This window comes from Squalius cephalus (genome assembly GCF_949319135.1).
Source record: "Squalius cephalus genome assembly, chromosome: 4".
NCBI lineage: Eukaryota > Metazoa > Chordata > Actinopteri > Cypriniformes > Leuciscidae > Squalius > Squalius cephalus.
The window spans coordinates 39,924,568-39,945,261 of NC_137125.1; the positions used below are offsets into that span (position 1 = coordinate 39,924,568).

General features: G+C 36.1%; 1 protein-coding gene, 2 long non-coding RNA genes and 1 pseudogene across 4 annotated transcripts; 3 read left to right on the forward strand and 1 right to left on the reverse strand.

Moving 5' to 3' along the window:
- Window positions 1-735: 735 nt before the first annotated feature.
- LOC307157692 lies at window positions 736-7,169 on the reverse strand (annotated as a pseudogene). Its single transcript has 7 exons — window positions 7,037-7,169; window positions 5,519-5,660; window positions 5,313-5,374; window positions 4,892-5,197; window positions 3,842-4,116; window positions 3,553-3,634; window positions 736-769 (listed from the first exon to the last, which is right to left on the reverse strand). The product of its transcript is annotated as an uncharacterized misc_RNA (transcript).
- Window positions 7,170-7,605: 436 nt separating this feature from the next.
- On the forward strand, window positions 7,606-16,343 carry LOC307157694 (serine/threonine-protein kinase pim-3-like). Its single transcript, XM_079869621.1, has 10 exons — window positions 7,606-8,020; window positions 8,234-8,329; window positions 12,401-12,571; window positions 13,017-13,178; window positions 13,614-13,823; window positions 14,010-14,104; window positions 14,257-14,307; window positions 14,810-15,188; window positions 15,294-15,473; window positions 16,183-16,343. The coding sequence occupies exons 1-10, from the start codon at window positions 7,987-7,989 to the stop codon at window positions 16,311-16,313; spliced, it is 1,509 nt and encodes a 502-aa protein (XP_079725747.1). The 5' UTR covers window positions 7,606-7,986; the 3' UTR covers window positions 16,314-16,343.
- A 9-nt stretch (window positions 16,344-16,352) lies between these two features.
- LOC307156610 lies at window positions 16,353-17,076 on the forward strand. Its single transcript, XR_013820748.1, has 3 exons — window positions 16,353-16,415; window positions 16,524-16,761; window positions 17,041-17,076. It is a non-coding gene; the product is annotated as an uncharacterized lncRNA (long non-coding RNA).
- Window positions 17,077-17,518: 442 nt separating this feature from the next.
- LOC307156607 lies at window positions 17,519-18,333 on the forward strand. Its single transcript, XR_013820746.1, has 4 exons — window positions 17,519-17,535; window positions 17,684-17,760; window positions 17,866-18,045; window positions 18,228-18,333. It is a non-coding gene; the product is annotated as an uncharacterized lncRNA (long non-coding RNA).
- Window positions 18,334-20,694: the final 2,361 nt, after the last annotated feature.

Sequence of the window (20,694 nt, forward strand, 5' to 3'; positions counted from 1 at the left end):
CACACCCGAGGATAAATACATAGATGCCTCATTAGCTGCTGTTGTTATGGGCCGCTGTGTAAGTCGTCCGCCATATTGGAACAGTCAAAGCTGGTCCGTGAACATTCGAGAGTAAGTTCTTTGCTAAACTATCACTATGAAGGTGACAGCTAACACTAACATTAAAAAGTTACCATAGTAAAATGAAAACATTAAAAAGTACCATAGACAATTATTGTAATATTGAGTTAATACATAAAATAAACACAAATCAACACATTCTCACCTGTGAAGGGTTATCCCATTTCTTCTTGAATTTAAATCTCGCCGGTTTTACAACCAGAAGCTGTTACAACAGTTTATTTTTATACACAAAGGTTGGTTTTACACGATCAATCTGTTTTGCTGTCCCTGACTCTGTTGTTTTCGCGTGCAAATTTCTGTTCATATAGGCCTGCAATGCTTTTGGCCGTATTTGTGCGGAAAAAAAGTGCCAAAAGTGTAAGCGCGAAAAAATGAAAGTCAGAAGCATACAGATCATATTTATTTTGCATTGGCATTAAGCTGCAGCTTCACAATACATGAATTACACTTACGAATAAAATGCTTCAAATATTTTTTCTTACACTTGAATGGCGATTTACACCTTTACAAATCTTCTCTTGCGCATGCAAATTGAGTTTACGCTTGCAATTTTATGTACACTTTCACAAATCTTACCCTGCGCATGCGATTCTTTATGGCATTATATTACCTTCATAGTTCTCTCTTCTGGTAGTGGATCAGACACCTGTGAGATCAAAGGCAGATATCGCAGGATTCACACTCATGCAGGGTATTGATAATAAACTGGATGTAGCCTACTGCTTTTATATGAAAATAAATATTATGAACAAGACACCAAAAGTAGGCCTAGCACAATCAGGTATATTCACACATAATTTATACACATAAAAACATGATATCAAAGTTTTAAAATCAAACATTTTAAAAGAGTACAAGAGTAAAAACAAGCCGCACGGCACAGTGGTTCATGTGCTCGTCGTCGCCTTAGGACCCGAAATAGATAAATACTAAGTCTGTTTTTTAAAAGCATCAAATTAAACTACAGAAATAGCTACTTTAGATTATAAAAGTCAAATGACGGTATCTACAATACATTGATTGCTAGGCAAAAAAAAAAAATCTTGCTTAAAAACATTTTTACTTTCCTTCCTGAAAATCTGTTGGGGTTTTTTTGGTCATAAAATATACAATGTTGCTCACAGTAACATGCCACTTCTCGTGTGAGCTCAAAAGGGCGATGCGACTGTATGATATTGATGGCATCACCACAGCTCTTTTCTGACTTGTCAAACGGACAATGTTAAAACTGACCCTGTGTTACATATACATTTATGTACCCCCATATACATTTTAGGAAGCTCCAACTTTTTGTTGTGACCTCCTTAAAAGTGTGTATTCTTTATGCAGAACCTGGTCAGAGATCGAATACATTATCACCCTATTAAATTTGCAAAGATAAGTAAACATTAACTATCTTTGAGAACAAAGCCAATGTTGTTATATTATAACCATAATGCAAAACAGGTGTCAACAGAAAGGTGCAGTTTTATTGTATTACATGTGTGAGTTCAGATAGCAGTGGGTTACATGGAAGTAATGAAACTACAGTATGAGATCTATGCCGATAATACTCACATCATTGTGGTCTGTAATGTTATAGGTGGAGGTTGATGGTGTCAGTGCAGAACAGGAAAGGGTTTAGTCATTACTGGTGCTGACTAAAAAGAAAATTTCATAATTTACATTTTTTCTGAACTTTTTATTTTGGAAATCATATCCCGGGTAAATCTGAGACTGTAAAACTTTTCAAAAAAAAAATTGCATTTACAAATTGAAGCTTTACAATTATGCAATTATGCAATACAAATATTTAAAAAAAAAAAAAAAAAAAGTATGGTTTTTATCTTGCATAGCCCCTATATGAATGCCCTCTGATATAAATTCTGAATATAAGAATGTTTATGTTGATGAGACTTTCTTGTTCATAAAGACTATTCACGTGAATATGACTACAATAGCAAGAATAAACTTTTGATTTACATCATCTATTATAAAAATGCTTCATTGTTGCAGAATGTTACAGCATTCAAAACACACACATGCAAAAACAAAACAAAAATAGACAGAATATTTTAAACAAATTTGAAAGGATCTATCATTAAACAACAAAAAAATTATGTGTGGATAATTTAGAAGAATATATTTGGAAATACACTACACTGCACATACAGAGTCTTTGGACAGTATATGTGTATGGTGTGTAATGATTGAATTAGGTAACAAAATAATAAACAAAGTGACATTCATTTTAAAATAGCAGATGATAATATAAATTATATTGGCATGAACCGAAAGAGGAGACAAATGCATTGTGATACTTTGTGGTTGATGTTAGTGGAACATGTCCATTATGGGGTTTCTCTGATAGGACACCTGTGTGAACTCGAGGAGAAATGATGTCATATATTCAAAAAATAATCACTATAAATGGCAAAATTTATATATATTGTTATTTAATACAATGACAATCATATTATATTTAAGTCTGGCTTAAGTTTCCAAAGACTTCTAAGAAATTATAGTCTGCCTGGACCCAGATTCCTATCCCAAATACATGTTAGAAAGAGCTCATGCCCAAAATGGCTTGATTATCATAGAGACCGTTTGCTCAGGTCTCATTAATATATTGGAATAGTACCACTGGAATGGTATTTAATCAGTTATAGTGTGGGAGTGGCAGCAGGACATCAAGAACCATCCTGTGACAAAGAGTTTGTGACCGTGATTACCAATCGTAAAGACAGATGTATTTCTGAGTATAATCCTTTCACCCGACCCCTTTGGAAATCCCACTTGTACCAACATCAGTGATGTGGGAATGGAAGGTTATTACTTCAATTGTTGTCCTTAATTTACATTTAAAATGAAACCTTGTTTACATGATGAAAGGGAAGGCTGCATGTACTTTGTCACTGCTATGCTGCAATAAACTTCTTTATCAAGATCTTCAATGTTCTCATCATTTTTCTTACATAATTCTTACATACTGCCATTGTATGTGCAGATGTTGATATTTAAAGCTAGAGAGCTAAAATCCCTTGGAATATCCCAGTGTGGCGGGATATTCGGGACATCTCCAGCAGATGACATGACATTATTGACATAAAAAGGCTCTCCACCATTGTCCAGTGAAACATCCTAATGGAACAATGAATGATCAGTGGAAAGCTTGTAACAAGAAACTGGTGGAGAGAGTAACTGTATGTAAAAGTGTTTTGATGTTTATGAGGTTGATATGTACGAGAATTAACAGCATGTGTGTGTTTGATATATTGTAACGTACCCCATCAGTCCGAGCGAGTCGTTTTATCTCCTTTCTGTGTCCTGCAGATCCATCTACAGAAATAATCCATAAATAAAAATATATATAACTACTTGTACGTCATTCATCACAACCCTTACTATCAGTCTGATGTCACTCCACACAACCACACGGTCTATACTCACTTGTAAAGCAGCATAGTAACACATAATATCACCATAACTGCCCCAACAACACCACCAATCAGGAAGGAGTAAATGTTGAACCCTATTAACACAACAAAAGACAGTTAATGAAAACTCTTAATTCCAGAGAACAACTGTTCTGATATCAAGCAAATAACCAAACACTTCTGAATAACCACTTCAATAACTATTGAATCATTAAATAAAATGCAATGAAATAGCTAGGTGATCCATTGCCATATCAACAATCGAAATAGATTAACTGGATAGGTGATTTATATTTATTTACATGAAGCCTCTTGAGAGAAGAGATTCAGTTGAAGCAGTTTTCTTGCAGTGCCATGAGTGTTGCTGCCGACACACTGCAGAGTGGATGTGTGTGAGAGTGACTGATGTAGAGTGATGGAGCTCCTCAAGCCTGTGCTGTTCAATCGCTCTTCACTGATGAACGTGTTTGAAGAGTTCCTGACAGGACGTCCAGACAGATGCCACTCCAGTTCAGGAGAGGGATTCCCATCAACCTCACAGAAATAAGTTAAAAGAAAGTGGAGATTTGAGGAGCATCTAATAGAGAGAAAGATCAAGAAAAGTCTGAGCAGGAAAACTGGAACCTTTTCTTAGTAACTTTCTATAGCAGTTCACATACAATCACTGATTGCTTTTGAATTAATGCCATTTATGCTTGCATGAAATGCTATGTTGTGCAAACGGCAACTCAGAATGATGTTGCATTTTGTGTGTCATTGAAACAAGATGAGATGAGAATTTGTGAAATTATGCTTTACATTCATTAGCACTTTAGTTGAAGCATATTAAATGCTAGTCGGTGTGACCTTTTATCTTACACCTTTAACCTTTAACTTAAATGAATGTAAAGCAAATCAGCAAGTAAAACAGACATTCAAATAGTCCTTCCAAACTCACTTGATTTTCCCCCATGTAACAGAAAAAGAAGCAGAATGTCCAGGCTGCACTTTTCCAGATAAAAGTGAATAGGAACTGGGGCTGATAAGCTCCAATAAGGAAAAAAATAAGGACTTGTATACTCTATTTAAAGTCTTATAACTTTGCGTTATTCTTTGACTTCTGGATAAGTGCAAATAAATAACGATTCACTAACATAAAAAAAAAATTGTAACAAAGAAACAAACACCTCAAATGTGACCATATATCTAATGTGAATTTTTTGCCCCAGTTCACTGCTGATGTATGAAAAAAACAGCCAGGACATTCTGCTAAATAACTTTTTTGTGTTCCATAGAAAGTTAATGATGGAATACACAATACAATTTACAATAATATAATTACCAAGTCAAAACTGATACAAAGCATCACTTACACTGAACATGTAATGTGATGTTGTCCTGTGCTGTTTTGTTCTTGTCCTGTAGCTGGTAGGTTATAGTGCAGGTGAAAGTGACTCTGTGGTGACGGTGAGTAGCAGTGAAGTTCAGATCAGAGATGAGGGGCTCCTGTTGTCTGCTGCTCTCACTGAGGGGGATTCTGGGAGTGAAGCTCCATGTGAGAGTTGGTGGAGGAGAGGAGCAGAGAGTCTCAGCAGAGCAGCGCAGACTCACAGAGCTCCCCTCCAACACCTCCTGATCCTGATCCTCATTCAGCTTCACTGTGGGTTTGGGGGGAGACTCTGAAATACACATGAATACAAGATTAAGTACACTGACAATAATGGCATGACAAATACATTTAAAATATTAATTTTTAACACATTCATTTAAATAAAAAGGACTCAAATCACTCACCAAAGACATTTACAGTGGAGGTGTTTAGTTTGTAGCTGTATTTCAGATCACTACTCTCAATCCTGAAGTGATATTTACCATTATGATTTGAACTAACATTATAAAAGATAGTAGTGCAATTCTTCTCATGTAGTTTTCCAGTTGCCCCTTTAAAGTGATTAGAACTGTGAACTCTAGAGTTAAACACATTATTTCCATCTTTGAACCAAACTCCTATAGCAGCACTCTCAGTGAAGTCTTTGTCATATTTATCCCCAATCTCAAATGTACACTTTATGATCACACAGGATCCACTGAGAGCTTCAATCTTCTCTGGCAGACTGATGCTGAAATCTCTACAGCAAACACCTACAACACACAACACAAACTGTTAAAGCACACAAAGAAATGTACAAGCGCATTTCTAGCCATAAACACAAACTCTTTATTGACTATGTTTCAGTTTACAAATAGACCTAATTTACATTTCAGTTTTCAGAGGAGAAAATCAAGTGTGGATTGATGACGATAGATGCTTTAGTACTGACTCAAACAACATCATAATAATAACATGGCAAAAAGGCAGAATACTTGATTTAAAATAAAATGTAACATATTTAATGTTCAACTTTCTTTATCTTTACATCTATGAATTTGGTTTGCTTTTATTAAAATAAGGTAATCAGACTCTTACTTTGCAACATACAAAAACAGACCTCTATTAAACAGGGGTGTAAATGTACTTGTAGTGAGAAACTGTACTAAAGTTAAAGTACAGATACTGTATACGTTTTTATTTACTCAATTAAAAGTCTAAGTAACTAGGCAAAAAAATAAAAATATTAATAATTGAGTGAATACTTTTCAACTATGCAATTAAACCATTTAGACCTATACACAACATATTTAAATACACTGATCATATAAAAAACACATTCATCATGATAAATATTTTAGTGGTTCACTTCATCTAACAAATGTCTCATTAAAGACATTGGTGAAGGTGAAGACAGGGCCGGAGTGGGGGAACTTTTCAGCCCGGGAGTTTCAGGCCCAAGACCGGCCCACTTTTTCCATGGTGGAATTCCAAATTACCACTTTTTGTCCAAACTGGATAAATGAAGCAACAGTTCAGCTCTTACTATTGTGTAGTTTTTATTAATACCATAGTTCAACAAATAATGTAAAGGTTAAATAATAATTCACTTAAGCTGAGAAGTTAACAAAAAATATTCCACTATTCAACAAGGATAGGTTGATAAATTAACAAAAGCAGAAAGAAAAAAAGAAAAAAAAGAAAGAAAGCATTTGAAATGTATCCCACTATTCCACAAAGAGGCATATTGAACTAATGTTTACAGATTTATTTGTATTCAAAAATATTCAAAAATAATGCTTTTTTAATCAAAAACGGTGATACCTACTCTCAGATAAATGTAGATAGAAATATAAAACCAGTCCTAATTAAAGGAAAACAAGTTGACAAAAAGATTGAATCCAATATTCCAATCCAATATCAACAGTGCAAATTTTTTCATATCTTGAGTTTTGTTATCATCAATATTAAATTGCATAATATTTGCAAAGTCTATGAATCGACATGTATTGGGTGATACAAAAAGGCTATTATTTTAATTAAATTTTATATTTTGCTTGTGAATAGGTTGACACCGCTACAACAGTAGGCTATTAGCCGAATAATTACGTTGCTAATGCTAATCATTACTAGACCTATCTCTCTTTACCTGTTGCCAATTGTGTTTGTCCTCTTGAAAATAAATCTGTAAGCTTGGCACATTTGGCAGCATCCTCCTCCAATGCCTTTCTTTTTATCAACCTAGCTTTTTCAGCCCCTCCTGGCCTCTTCCTCCCATCCATCATCCCTGACGCATAGCCTACCGCGTTTGAGCATTTGATTTATCATTTGCGATGTGCGTTTGAGCATTTGATTAGCCATTTTCGATGTGCATTTGAGCATTTGATTTATGATTTGAGCATTGACTTATAGATTTAATTATGACAGGTTTATACTGGGTTGATAATGAAAATTAAAAATCAAATCCGAATGAGGAAATGAAATTGCATTTGAGCATTTGATTTATAATTTGTGCAGCCATTTTGAGAGTTTGATTTATTATTTAATATTTTGACCATTTGATTTATCATATGAACAGTTGTTTTGAGACTTTGATTTATTATTTGATCTTTTTAAGCATTTTAATTTTAACTATGTTAGGAAAACACTTCCATAGTTAGCGACGCGTTTTATGAATTCTGCCAATATTTACACTTGAACCGATCGCTAGTATGGGCCTGCATCATGCTATGATTCGAATTTTAGTTGCTATAGTGACGCGTCTTATGAATTCTGCAATCTGCATGTATCGATCTGCACTCCCCGAGCTCTCTGTCTGTTGAGAGACGAGGCGAAGTAACAGACTTTTGCAGAGAATTTCTGTGCGATACTTGAGACTTTTAAGCTGTTTTCTGGATTTCTGAGAGGAGACTTTTATTCTAGAAGGACATCGGAGGATATATCCTTTTTATAGAGTTACATTTTTGAAAGCGCCATACAATTTCTGTCATATAATTTTTGATATTTTTTTCAGGGGAGTATTTCCGAGGAGATTTTTCTTTTGTATTGTATTTTGTTGTATTTTGTATTGATTTTATTGTAGTTTGGAGGAGGAGGTCGATGGCTCGCAAGCACATGATGGGTGAAAGAGGAAGTGAGTGCTTTAATTTTTCATTTGCTATGTTAACTTTTGTGGTGTGATGTTGTACAATGACTGACTGATCCAATTTATTTGATTCATTCGTTGCATGTGAAATAAACTTGAATTGAATTTGAGTAACTTAACTTTTAGTAAAAATCTGTAATTGACCACAGACATTGATTATTATTATTAAACTATGTGATATGTGAAATATTCCATCCTAAGAGCACTCCAGATCCAGGAGAGCTGCGGCTGGTCAGGAGGTTTGGAGACCCGTTTCGGATGACCGAGATCAGGATCCGCTGCCCAGAGATGGACAAAGTAAGTTACACAATTTCCTTACTTGAGTGAAAGTAAGTTACAGATACTACTGGTCAAATATTACTCAGTTACAAGTAAAAGTTGAAAAGACTGATTTTTACTTGAGTAAAAGTACAGAAGTAACGTTACGCACTGAAGCGTTTTTTAAATTTTTTATTTAATGATTTAATGTTATACCTTGACAAACTATACATCATTAAAAAGATATAAGACCCAAGTTTGAGTATTTGACAACTATTGTATTCTGAGAAACTTATAGTGGCAGTTATGTCTTAATTTGTTTCAGGAGTTATGAAATGAAAAAAATGCGTCGATACCTTTAATATGAATTATTCGCGTCATCCTCTCCCATTCAGAAAAAAACTGTGCTGTTGTCATGACAGCGCTTGACAAAACAACGTCCCTCAGGGCTTTTAGCTCAAAAGAAATTGTAGATTTGGAGAAATATTGATAGATTCTCATAGGTTTACATCAGATTTCTATAGACAGGAATAATATTTATTGAATTTATACCAAGCGGCAACCTCCCCTTCTCTCTCTTGAAACCAACACGGAAGTGAGTTAAACTGCAATTCATTAACTGGCCGCTTGGGCTGGCTGCAGAAGTGAGTCAAATCTGTATCTCCCCCATGTTAAAATTACCAACTTTACAGGAGAAAATAAAATGTTTACAGCTTGGATCTCTATGTGGCTTTGGTCTATACAGCTAATTTTGCCCTTCATAACAACTGTGAGGGGGTGAATTTTTTTATAACTCATCCGTTTAGTTGATTAATATTATCTGCATTTAAGGGTGTGGCCACTTGAGTGACAGGTGGGTTGTCGCTGATGTCAATAGAGAGCCTAAGTCCCGCCCCTCCGCTTCCGGCTCATGGGACCTTATTTCGGAAAAAATATGTATGGAAGTCAATGGCGAGAGACAACTTATCTTTTTATTCCGTCTGAACTGTGCCCTGAATTACACATATGATGTTTGTCAATTTAAAAGGTAATTATGAAAGTCAAGAAAGTCGCAGTTTGTCATAAAACAGAAGAGTAACGTTTAGTTTTGTGTGAAAATCGCTCAATGAACTACATCTCTCGTCTCGCACTATGTACGTCACAAGATCCGTTGCTCGTATGTGTGTATTCTGGCTCAAAACACTCAGGCATGACAGCGTAACGTTACGATTATAATGTAAGACTATAGAAAACATGACAGACGTTAGCTTCAGTAAAGTTAGCTTCATTCATTGAGAGAAAAGGTATGACGTCCCATGTGCGCCTTCTGGGTTTGTAGTCTTTGTAATTACGTATTTTCACAGTCTTATACCTCAGCAGTTTTACATCAAGCTGCGACTTTCTTGACTTTAAAATGTATCTTTTAAATTGACAAACATCATATGTGTAAATCAGGGCACAATTCAAACGAGATCAAAATATTTGTTGTCTCTCGCCATTGACTACCATACAATGTTTTTCCGAAATAAGGTCCCATGGTGGTCGACCGGAAGGGGAGGGACTTAGGCTCTCTATGCTAGCCGTTTCCGTTTGTCTGCTGTTATTACTAGCCGTCACTTCACCTCAGCAAATGTTGCTGCTGAACTTGCTTTCGCTGCAGTGTTTGTGCTTTTTTTTCGGGATTATTTCATACAATTTAATACACCCATTACTTTGGTACAAAGCCCACAGCCTTGGATTCCGTCGTTGTCGTCGAGTATCGTTCGAGAGAACAATCAGCGCTGTATTTCAGTTGTTTTCCTCTGTGAACATGCACTAATGGATGTCTGACAATTTCGTTGCTTTTTGGAGTTTTCAAATTTAACCCTCAGGGCTTCTTCATAAAACGGACGAAGCCTTAAAATTTAGCTTTATTTTTTCCCAGGATAACCAATCAAATATATTTTTGTTCTATAATATTTTCTGATTATTATTTATAATTTTTTGAGTTTTTTATGATACTTTGCATTAATTATGTAATTTTTATGAGCTATTTTTTCCAATAGAATTAATATATAATTTTTTTTATTTTATTTTTATGCAACATTTCACATCAAAATAGAGTGCAGGCCTAAAAAAAAAAAAAAATTCAAGTGAGAAGAGCGCCATCTAGTGGCTTCAAAATATATTAATATGTGTCATGTCCTATAGCTTTTTTATTAATTTTGATTTCTCTGATCTATTATGTGCATTTTAAGGTGTTTTGAAGGCCAAAAAAAAACAAAGGATAACAAGAGCTTTAAAAACAATGGGCAGTCTGTCAGTGTAAACAGGTCAACTGATAGGATGAATTTATGAATATTTTTCTTAGACGCATTCATTTACTGAAAGCTACTAGGAAATCTAGGTAATAAACTTTATTAAATTAATTCACAATATGTAGGCTACACATTCAGCATTGATCTTATGCCTAATACAGGGCTGTAGACAAGGCTTTATCATCAAAGACGTCCTAAATTTGAGGTTGTTATGAGGTTCAAATTTTTTTCTGATATGCATTTTAAGACGTTTGAAGGCCTAAAAAAGGATAAGAAATAGCTTTAAAACCATGTCAGTGGGCAGTAGATTAGTTTTCAATACCTGCTCTCTCCTCATCTCCATCTCCATCACCCTTTCTTTTTCTCTCAGTCTCCTCATCTTGCTCTGTCTCTTGACCGTAAACTGAAGCGTCGAGTCGTGAAGATTACAGAATCTGATTAACAAACCTGAAGCGAACACAAATTTGTGTAGCCTACACTTTATCACACATTTATAGGGGGGATAGGCGGGTGTTTTTGACAATTGAAAGCCACCAAATGACGAATATGAAAAAACGAATACGACAGTTTCGGACTCGGTCAGTGTGCACGGACCTTACTGCTAAACTTTTGAGGCTCGCGCAGCCTCTCGAGGAGAAATCAATCAAATGAGCGCCGAGTCTATGAGGGTAACACACACAAACTCAATTAACATACTGCGGTTAAATTTCTAAATGGGGTGTTTTATTATTTATAACATTTGATACAGTTCAGCAACATCACACGACCGATCACTTAAAGGTATAGTGGAGGATTTTTTACTTCCCGGGTGGATCACCTATACTATTGGTCCTCCTAATTGTCAATCATTCTGTTAAATCAATCAAACTTATTCAAAAAGTGGAGAGGGAGGGTCTTATCTAATATTCGGAAATATCCTCCACTATACCTTTAATTAACCATCACGAATGAAAATGTGACACTGATTTCATATGACAGTTCAATAAACAAGTAAGTTAATATTAAGTCACTTACATTTTAGAAGAAATATTGACTGTTTTGGTTTATTTTAGCAGTGAAAATAGTTCCCGATGAATCCAAACAAAGACCACAACATAGCGCGTCTCACAGCAACACTCAATCGTGTTTTGAATGATTCAGTTTTTGAACGAATCGGTTGAGTCAAAGATTCAATTGACCCATTCACAAACATCTGTCTCATTTTTGATGAATCGGCCGTTTGAATGAATCGTTTGCATGAACGACTCATTGACTCGCTTAATAAAACTTGCGCGCTCACTAATGACAAACCAATCAAATTCGTTGATTTTTTTTTTAAAATCACTTCAAACACATTTAAATTTTTATTCAGGAGTTATGTATATACAAAACGATAACTTTTGATGACAGTAGTTTATTGATAATTTTTTTTTTTTTTTTATAAAAAAAAAAAAAAATTCCCCATCCTGTGGGGGCCCCACCGGTTGAGAACCACTGGTTGAGAACCACTGGTTGAGCCCATTTGAGAGGCGGACAAAATCAGAATTTAAAATGGACTGAATAAACTCTCTACGAACTTGACGAGCGATGCCGCGCTGACGGACCATAGACTATAAAAAAGAGTGACTGACATGTATGCACATAAATCACTGTCACACACACTCTCAGAGTAATATTAAGAGTAAAATTAAATACATTTCTAATAACTTTACAAAACTTTGAAGCTATTTATAACTATTTTTTTCATTATGCCAATAATTAATTCTACATTTACAATAAACTGCCAGCTGTCAGCTTCCAAATGAGATCATACTTGGTCTAATAGTTGTTTTCATTAGTTTTTTCTTCATTTCAGAAAAAGCTCCAGAACATGAGCAGAGACCTGGTCTTTGCCTCAGGCTCTGGAATGCTACGAAGGGTGTTTTCAGCTGCTGTTCCAGTAGTGCTGTGAATGTTGTGGAGCCTTTTATTCCTGAACCATCATCATCACCTGCTGCAGATCACTCTGGAGTCAAGCCAAATAATGGTAAATCATTATTTCTCCAACATTAAACAGTATTATCTTGTCTTCCACTCAAAATAAGGATAGTTTTTTACAGAATATTAAAATTATTTCCCCCATTATAATATTATTTTCTCGACCAGCGCTGATTTTTTAAATAAAACAATGCATCTAGCAACAGACACTCTACTGACAACAAGTAACTTTTCAACTACATGTCAACTTGTTCTAACCCTACAAGTCTACTAATACTGTAATGAGAGTTAGTAGACATGTTGGTGCAATGTTACTTATAGACAGCTGAATGTCTGTTGGGAGGAGCATCACAATAAAGAGTTTGCAGAGGGTCTGTTGCACTATTAAGATTTGAATTGTAAAATGTAAGTTAAGTCATTATATCATTGCTTAATTTGAGGTCAGAGATGGGTTGTTTTAATAGTTGTTTTCATTAGTTTTTTCTTCATTTCAGAAAAAGCTCCAGAACGTATGAAGAAACCTGGTCGTTTCCATAAGCTCTTGAAGGGTGTTTTCAGCTGCTGTTCCAGTAGTGCTGTGAATGTTGTGGAGCCTTTTATTCCTGAACCATCATCACCACCTGCTCCAGATCACTCCGGCGTCAAGCCAAATAATGGTAAATCATTATTTCTCCAACATTATTTTAAACAGTATTACTTAAACAAGTATAACTTGTTTTCCACTCAAAATAAGGCTTGTTTTTACAGAACATTAAAATTATTTCCCCCATTATAATATCAATTTCTTAACCAGCGCTGACATTTTTTAAATAAAACAATGGATCTAGGAACAGACACTCTACTGACTATAAGTAACTTTTCAACTACATGTCAACTTATTCTAACCCTTACCAGTCTACTAATACTCTAATGAGAGTTAGTAGACATGCAGGTGCAGTGTTACTTATAGATTTATAGAATGTCTTAAAGGGACCAAAATAAAGTGAAACCAAAGTAACAATTTGATGTGATCGCTAACATTGATAATTAATATTATAAAAAATAAATTAAAACAAAAACAGTTTTTTATGTCTGAAATATTCCATCCTCAGGCCGCTCCAGATCCTGGAGAATTGTCTCCACAGATTCTTCTCCGGACATCTCGTCATCTTTAGCTTGCTCACTCCCTGAGGTATGCCAGGGTTTGTCTAGGTCTGGCAGCCTCGAAGGGTTTCTGTGTCCTGTCGAGCCAACAGAGACATCAACTGGCCGAACTGCTCACGGTGCCGTGGAGGCTTCTCCACTGAACAAGAGCTCATCAGGTGAGACTGAAATAAGGCTGGGCAGTGCAAAGTCTACAGAGAGAGATTTTGCTATTTCATGCATAACTGAGTCAAGTTTTTAACATGTCCGATTTACTGTTGCTCGACCAGCACTGATATTTTGTAAGTAAAACAGAGGGTCTAGCAAGCTAATAATTGTCTCATATTTTTCTGTTTGTTTTTCAGAGTCCTTTGAGTCTCTCTATGACTTGGAAAAGCTAATTGGATCCGGAGGATTTGGCAGTGTGTTCCTGGGGACACGCACCTTTGATGGCAAAAAGGTAAATCTTACTGAATTGTACAAACATTTTGCTCTTGCATGCATCAAAACACATTTAAAACAATTTACAGATGGTTTAATACTTAGTTCAAGGCCAGGTGCTTTAATACTGTTACTGTTATTGAAACTGGGTCTTTTTTTTTTTTTGTGCAGGTTGCCATCAAGCGGATACTCAAGATTGACAACGATCGCTATCTTAATATTGTAAGTTGGCCAAAACCTGAATGTGTATCGAGTTGTTTAAGTGCAGATTACTGTAGTTAATACACCCATAGGAAAAATTAGGTATAAGTGTGATCAACAAATCAGTTGAGTGTCTGTTCCTAGATCCATTGTTTTATTTTAAAAATGTCAGCGCTGGTCAAGAAATTAATATTATAATGGGGGAAATAATTTTAATATTCTGTAAAAACAAGCCTTATTTTTTTAGTGGAAAACAAGATAATAGTGTTTAAAATAATGTTGGAGAAATAATGATTTACCATTATTATATAGCATCAACCGCTATATAAAAGAAGGTGATCTGACTATAACAATAACATTACGATGAACACAAATTTACCAAAATACAAAATACACCAAATAACTTTGAGCTGATAAGGCTCTTTTGAACGCATCTAAAAAGATCAAAGAATAGTACATTTCAAGATGATGTTTTCTTCAGATTTTTTACCCAGCTAACCTTCTGTCTGCTTCTTCTCTCTAGCCTGGGAATCCCAAACCTCTCGTTACCGAAGTGGCGCTGCTGCTGCTGATGAAGCGAGAACCCATAAGCCCCTTCGTCATACAACTGTACGAGTGGTTTGAACATCCTACAACATTCATTCTGGTTATGGAGTATCCGGAGCCCTGCGAGAGCTTGCTGGACTCAATCACTCGTCAACCTTGGAGTGACTGTTTCTCACGGGTCGTCATGAGACAGGCTGTGCGGGCAGTGCAACACTGCATCCATCGTGGTGTTTTCCATAATGACATTCATGCGCAGAATTTCCTGTTTAAGAAAGACACGATGGATCTCAAGCTAATAGACTTTGGCTGCGGTCAGCTATTTAGTAGTGAAGGCTACGAGAGCAAAATATACAGGGGTGAGCATTTTTGGGAGTGTGGAAAACTGAAGGTAGTGACGTACTAATTATTTGGTGATGCTTAAAAAAAAAAAGCTCAACAATGTGCAAATGTCTTTCTTACAGGAGTTCCTGAATTCTGCCCACCTGAAGTCTTTACAGAACCTCGATTCCACGCCGTCCCAGCAAATGTCTGGTCCCTCGGTGTGTTGCTGTACATGTTGTCGAACACATGTCCTCCTTTTCTTAATAGAATGGAAATCACACAAGCCGAAGTTACATTTCAGAACCCCAACTTATCCAAATGTGAGTGAATAATGATGATAACATTGATAAACACACATAAAGCAAACGATTGGTACAGAAAGTTAAAGGTTGTAGTGTGTCAGAATTTTTATATATACTGTAGCTCAACGTATAGCGAGCCAACGTATGCCAGGTCACATGGTCATGACTAACCAGCTCTCTCCTTATTAAAATGTGTACAGACTGCAAGGATCTGATTAGACAGTGTCTAGCCCGGGATCCAACTAAACGCCCCAGCTTAGAGCAGATGTTACAACATCAATGGTTTTATCGTACAACATCAATGGTTTGATCGGAGAAGCTGAGGAGATTCACTCGATCAGTTTCAGGTGTGAGGAAGTGTAACAAGCAGAGTAGGATTATTATCTTTTGTCTGAAATTCTGGATTATTTGTAGTGAGATTTTCAAATTTGTGTTCATTGTAATGTTATTGTTATAGTCAGAACACCTTCATTTATATAGACACTCTACTGACTATAAGTAACTGTTATAACTAACAGTCTACTAATACTCTACTAATACTCTTAATGAGAGTTAGTAGACATGCAGGTGCAGTGTTACTTGTAGATTTATAGAATGTCTTAAAGGGACCAAAATAAAGTGAAACCAAAGTAACAATTTGATGTGATCGCTAACATTGATAATTAATATTATAAAAAATAAATTAAAACAAAAACAGTTTTTTATGTCTGAAATGTTCCATCCTCAGGCCGCTCCAGATCCTGGAGAACTGCTTCCACAGATTCTTCTCCGGGCATCACATCCGCCATCGCTGCACTGACGAGAATGTCTCCCAAGCGTTGTAGGTGTTGCGTGGCTGGATGTAATAATCCAACGTAGCCTCTCTCTATTTTACCCAGAGATGTTGCTTGCCAGAGAGACGCAAAACCGCTGACCAAGTCTGTTGGTACTCGGTTATCAATGAAGACGTTTCATGTTCAGGTATGTTTATGTATTACATGATACTGCTTATACAGAGGACCTATAACTAGTCTTGTTACACAATAAGTGTCACATAACAGTAACACACAACTACTTTGTATATAACAGGTGTCCAGACGACAGATACATTTTCGGACATTGACAGTTTGTCACCAGCCGCTGGTTTAACATTTAGGACCTCTACACCTATAAAGTGGCCATCAAAGAGACCTCGTGTGGAACTGGAGGAAGAGGATGACGAAGAAACCCTAATGGACACATCATCTGTAGTAGCACCTGAAGAGCAAGATTATACATTTGATCCAGCAGAGACGGACACAACTTTAACGGAGACAGCAGACATGTCGTAAGTTTCAAAACTGTGCATTTGTTTTAGAACAGGGGTGTCAAACTGAGTTCCTTGTTGGCCACAGCACTGCAGAGTTTACCTCTAATCGTTATGAAACACACCTGAGGCAGCTAATCAACTCTCTAAGGCTCATTACAAAAGATCAAGTATGCCTGTTGACCCTTCTGGAACTGAGTTTAACACCCCTGGTTCAGAATTGTATTATTTTTATTATTATTATATTTTGTTACTTTTGTATTTAATATTTGTTAACCAATACGAGTTTTTGTTTCTTAGTGCTCAAGCATCTTGTCCCATTCATAAAACCAGAAAATGTATGAAAATACAACATTTTATACGAGTTGAACAAATCTGCAAAAACTGTCAGTATTCACGCAAATGGAAAAGCCAGCCGGTTCTAGGCAGTACTCCAGCTGGGAACCTCCATGTTTCTGCTATAGTATATCTTTGTGGGGCTTCGTTCTACAAATCCGAAAAGGTAAATGAAATATCAAGTACATTAACAAGTTTTTATTAACACTTTACCATGTTAAAATTTATTATTTAAAACTAATAATGTGCTACATAATCTTGGCCGCTTTTTGTGTCACCAGATATGCTCTACAATGAATCTGCAACTTTTCAAGTATGACACCTTTCGGCGCCATTCCCGATTGTACGTTGAGCCAGCTATAGTGCACAAGTGGACGCGCTGGCAAAATGAGACGCTAGATCGCCTGAGTGAAAAGGAAAGGGTGATCGTTGGAGGTGACACGAGGGCTGACTCACCAGGTACATAGTTGTAAATAAGAAGGATGCATGGATGCTTGGGTATTTTCCGGATCATGAAGCATAACATGCATGGTAGTTATATAGGTGGTATCTAACTGAATTCAATGCACTTGTGGTAATAATGCTTGGTGTAATATTACTTTCAAAGGCCACTCTGCAAAGTTTGGAAGCTATACATTGATGGACCTTCAGACCAACACCGTTGTGGACACACAGCTGGTTCAGGTGGTAGAGAAGAAATATCAGTATTTAAAAAAAATACATTTTGAGAAGTTTAAAACTTCTGGTTTGTCTAAGATGGTTGTTTCATTCCCTACTTGTCTATTTCAGAGTAACGAAGTGGGAGGAAGCTACCACATGAAAAAGAAGGATTACAGAGGAGCCTTGCCCTGTTGGAAGCTCGTGGTGTTACTCTGGAGTGTATTGTAACTGACCGCCACCCACAAATACAAAAGTACCTCAGAGAACGTAACATCAACCAGTTTTATGATGTGTGGCACATCGAAAAAGGTTTTATTCATTATAAATCGTACAAATTCAATAACATAGATTTATTAGTGGGTATAATATGAAAATTAAGAAATTGTTGTGACAGTTTATAGGCATATCACAAATATTTAGTACTGGCAAACTGTGAACATCACTGTATTTACTCTCAGCAGTAAAATGCTTGTCTATATTTTTATTTACAGGGATTGCGAGGAAACATGAAAACATTTCCAAGATGAAAGACTTACGGAAAAATGACGGAAATGGCAGAGAAGCATTAAAAACCACATTTACTGGACTGCATCATCTTCAACCACTGAACCAGAAAGAGTGGCCAAATGGAAATCGATTTTGAACCATGTCAGGAAACGTACACACTCATGAGGATCCAAACTTTCCTGCTCGTCTACATCCTCTAAAGGGAAGCAGAGACAGAAACAAGTGGCTTGTTGCCGGTATGATACTGTAAACAAATGTTATTTTTATGCAACACGACATATAAAAAAAAAAATAAAAAAAAAGGGATTGTTAGTCGAAGTGTAAATAACCTCAAATTAAAGTTATTAGTTGCAATTAATGCAATTTTTGTATCATTTCTCATAGGAACTCAGGCATTCTACAAGCTGGAGAAAGTGATGACAAACACGCAGATTTTGAAGGACATCACCAAACTAAGTCCACATCACCAGACTTCATCTTTGGAGTCATTTCATAGTGTCATTCTACGGTTTGCCCCAAAAAATGTGGTGTTCCCATTTCTTGGAATGTTCTGCAGGTAATTGAACTGCTGTTAAAATAACTTTACATCACTATAGGCTATTTTCCTGAATTGTGTCTGTGCACTTGCAGACTATACCTGGCTGCATTTCATTACAATGAGGACAGGACATCCACTATTCAAAGTGAACTTTCCAAAGGCCAGGAAAGGACAATGCACGATCAAACAAGTGAAGACACCACCAACATTCAGTAAGTTACTTTAATTTTTTTATTTTATAAAATGAAATATAAATTAACAGTGTTATTGCAAGTTTTCCTGAAAGTTAGGGTAAATTTTGTTTTATTGCACAGAGTACCTAGATGACCTGCAGGACCTAATATTTGAGCATGTTTTTGTGGAACCTGCTTCATACATGGATGAGGTACTTAAGATACCCATACCACCAGACCTTTGTGCGGAGTATGAGCGGCCAGACAAGAGGAGGCCGTCTCCACCATGGTGTCCAGATTCAATCATCAGCTTGTAGGAAACCAACATATCTGCCCTGATCATCTGGAATAGATGAAATAGTTTGTCAGCCTCATTCTAAAGGGGCGGTCACACTACATATTTCAGCTGTGTCCCAATGTGCATCAATAAGTTTATTTCTCTTGTGTTCAATGTGTTACAGAACCACACATGTACCTATACTCAAACAAGTTCTTCAGTAAAATAAGAACCTATAGACACTGCTCAGTGCGCATCTTCAATTAAGAGTCATCTCAGTTCTAACCGACTGCCTGCTGAATTTTGCATACAGAATAAAATAATCTGAAACTTCAGAATCAACACACCTGAAAATATCAACTGATATTAAACTACTTACCCGAAAAGGCTGATAAAAAGTTTGAGAAATCCACTGAATATTGGTATTAAAGAGAACAAATTCACTGTTGTGAAGCTACTGACTGGAAGCTGCGGAAGATAACACAGTGCGGTCATGGTTAACTTATTAAACCTAATGCAAACATTGAACAGTCTTTCCATGACGGCAAGATTTATGTAGCCTAATGCAAATTGGCATACAATTAGCTTTTCTAAAATATTTGATAAAGTTCACAAGCAGTATGAGAATATGTTCAACTTGTTGCATATTTTTTTACTTATTTGAAAATGTCTGTCTCATTCAACCTATTTAGCACAATTTGACTTCCTAATGTTTTTTTTTTTTTTTTTTGCAAGTTTCAGGACCGCAGTCCTATAGGACCCTAGCTTTTGTTTGTTTGAATGTACTGGCAGTTTATACTATTTTAGAGCACAATTATTTTCAATTATGTATTTGTATACATTTTCAGGAATGATTTAGTTGTTTAATTATTTAAATTTAACTGATTATTGTCCCAACCAACTCCTAACCCTAACACAACTGCAACCCTGCAGCCCTATATTCTGGTATTAAGTTATTTTTCTTATTTTTATTTTTATTATTACTTATTTTTCAACTCGGAAGCAAGTTATTTTATGTGTACAGTATGTACGAAACTTCCTTTTCATTATAGGGCACTCCCTGGCACAGGGATTATTGGCACTCCCTGTGCCAATGCATTGACGAAGTCAACAGTTGTATGTGTCAAAACTTTCTTCAGTTAAACAAAGACAAAACTGAAGTCATTACGTTTGGAAACAAAGATGAAGTTCTCAAGGTGAACGCATACCTTCACTCTAGGGGTCAAACAACTAAAAATCAAGTCAGGAATCTCGGTGTGTCCCTAGAGTCAGACCTTAGTTTCAGTAGTCATGTCAAAGCAATAACTAAATCAGCATACTATCATCTGAAAAATATTGCAAGAATTAGATGCTTTGTTTCCAGACAAGACTTAGAGAAACTTGTTCATGCTTTCATCACCAGCAGGGTGGATTACTGTAATGGACTCCTCACTGGCCTTCCCAAAAAGACCATAAGACAGTTG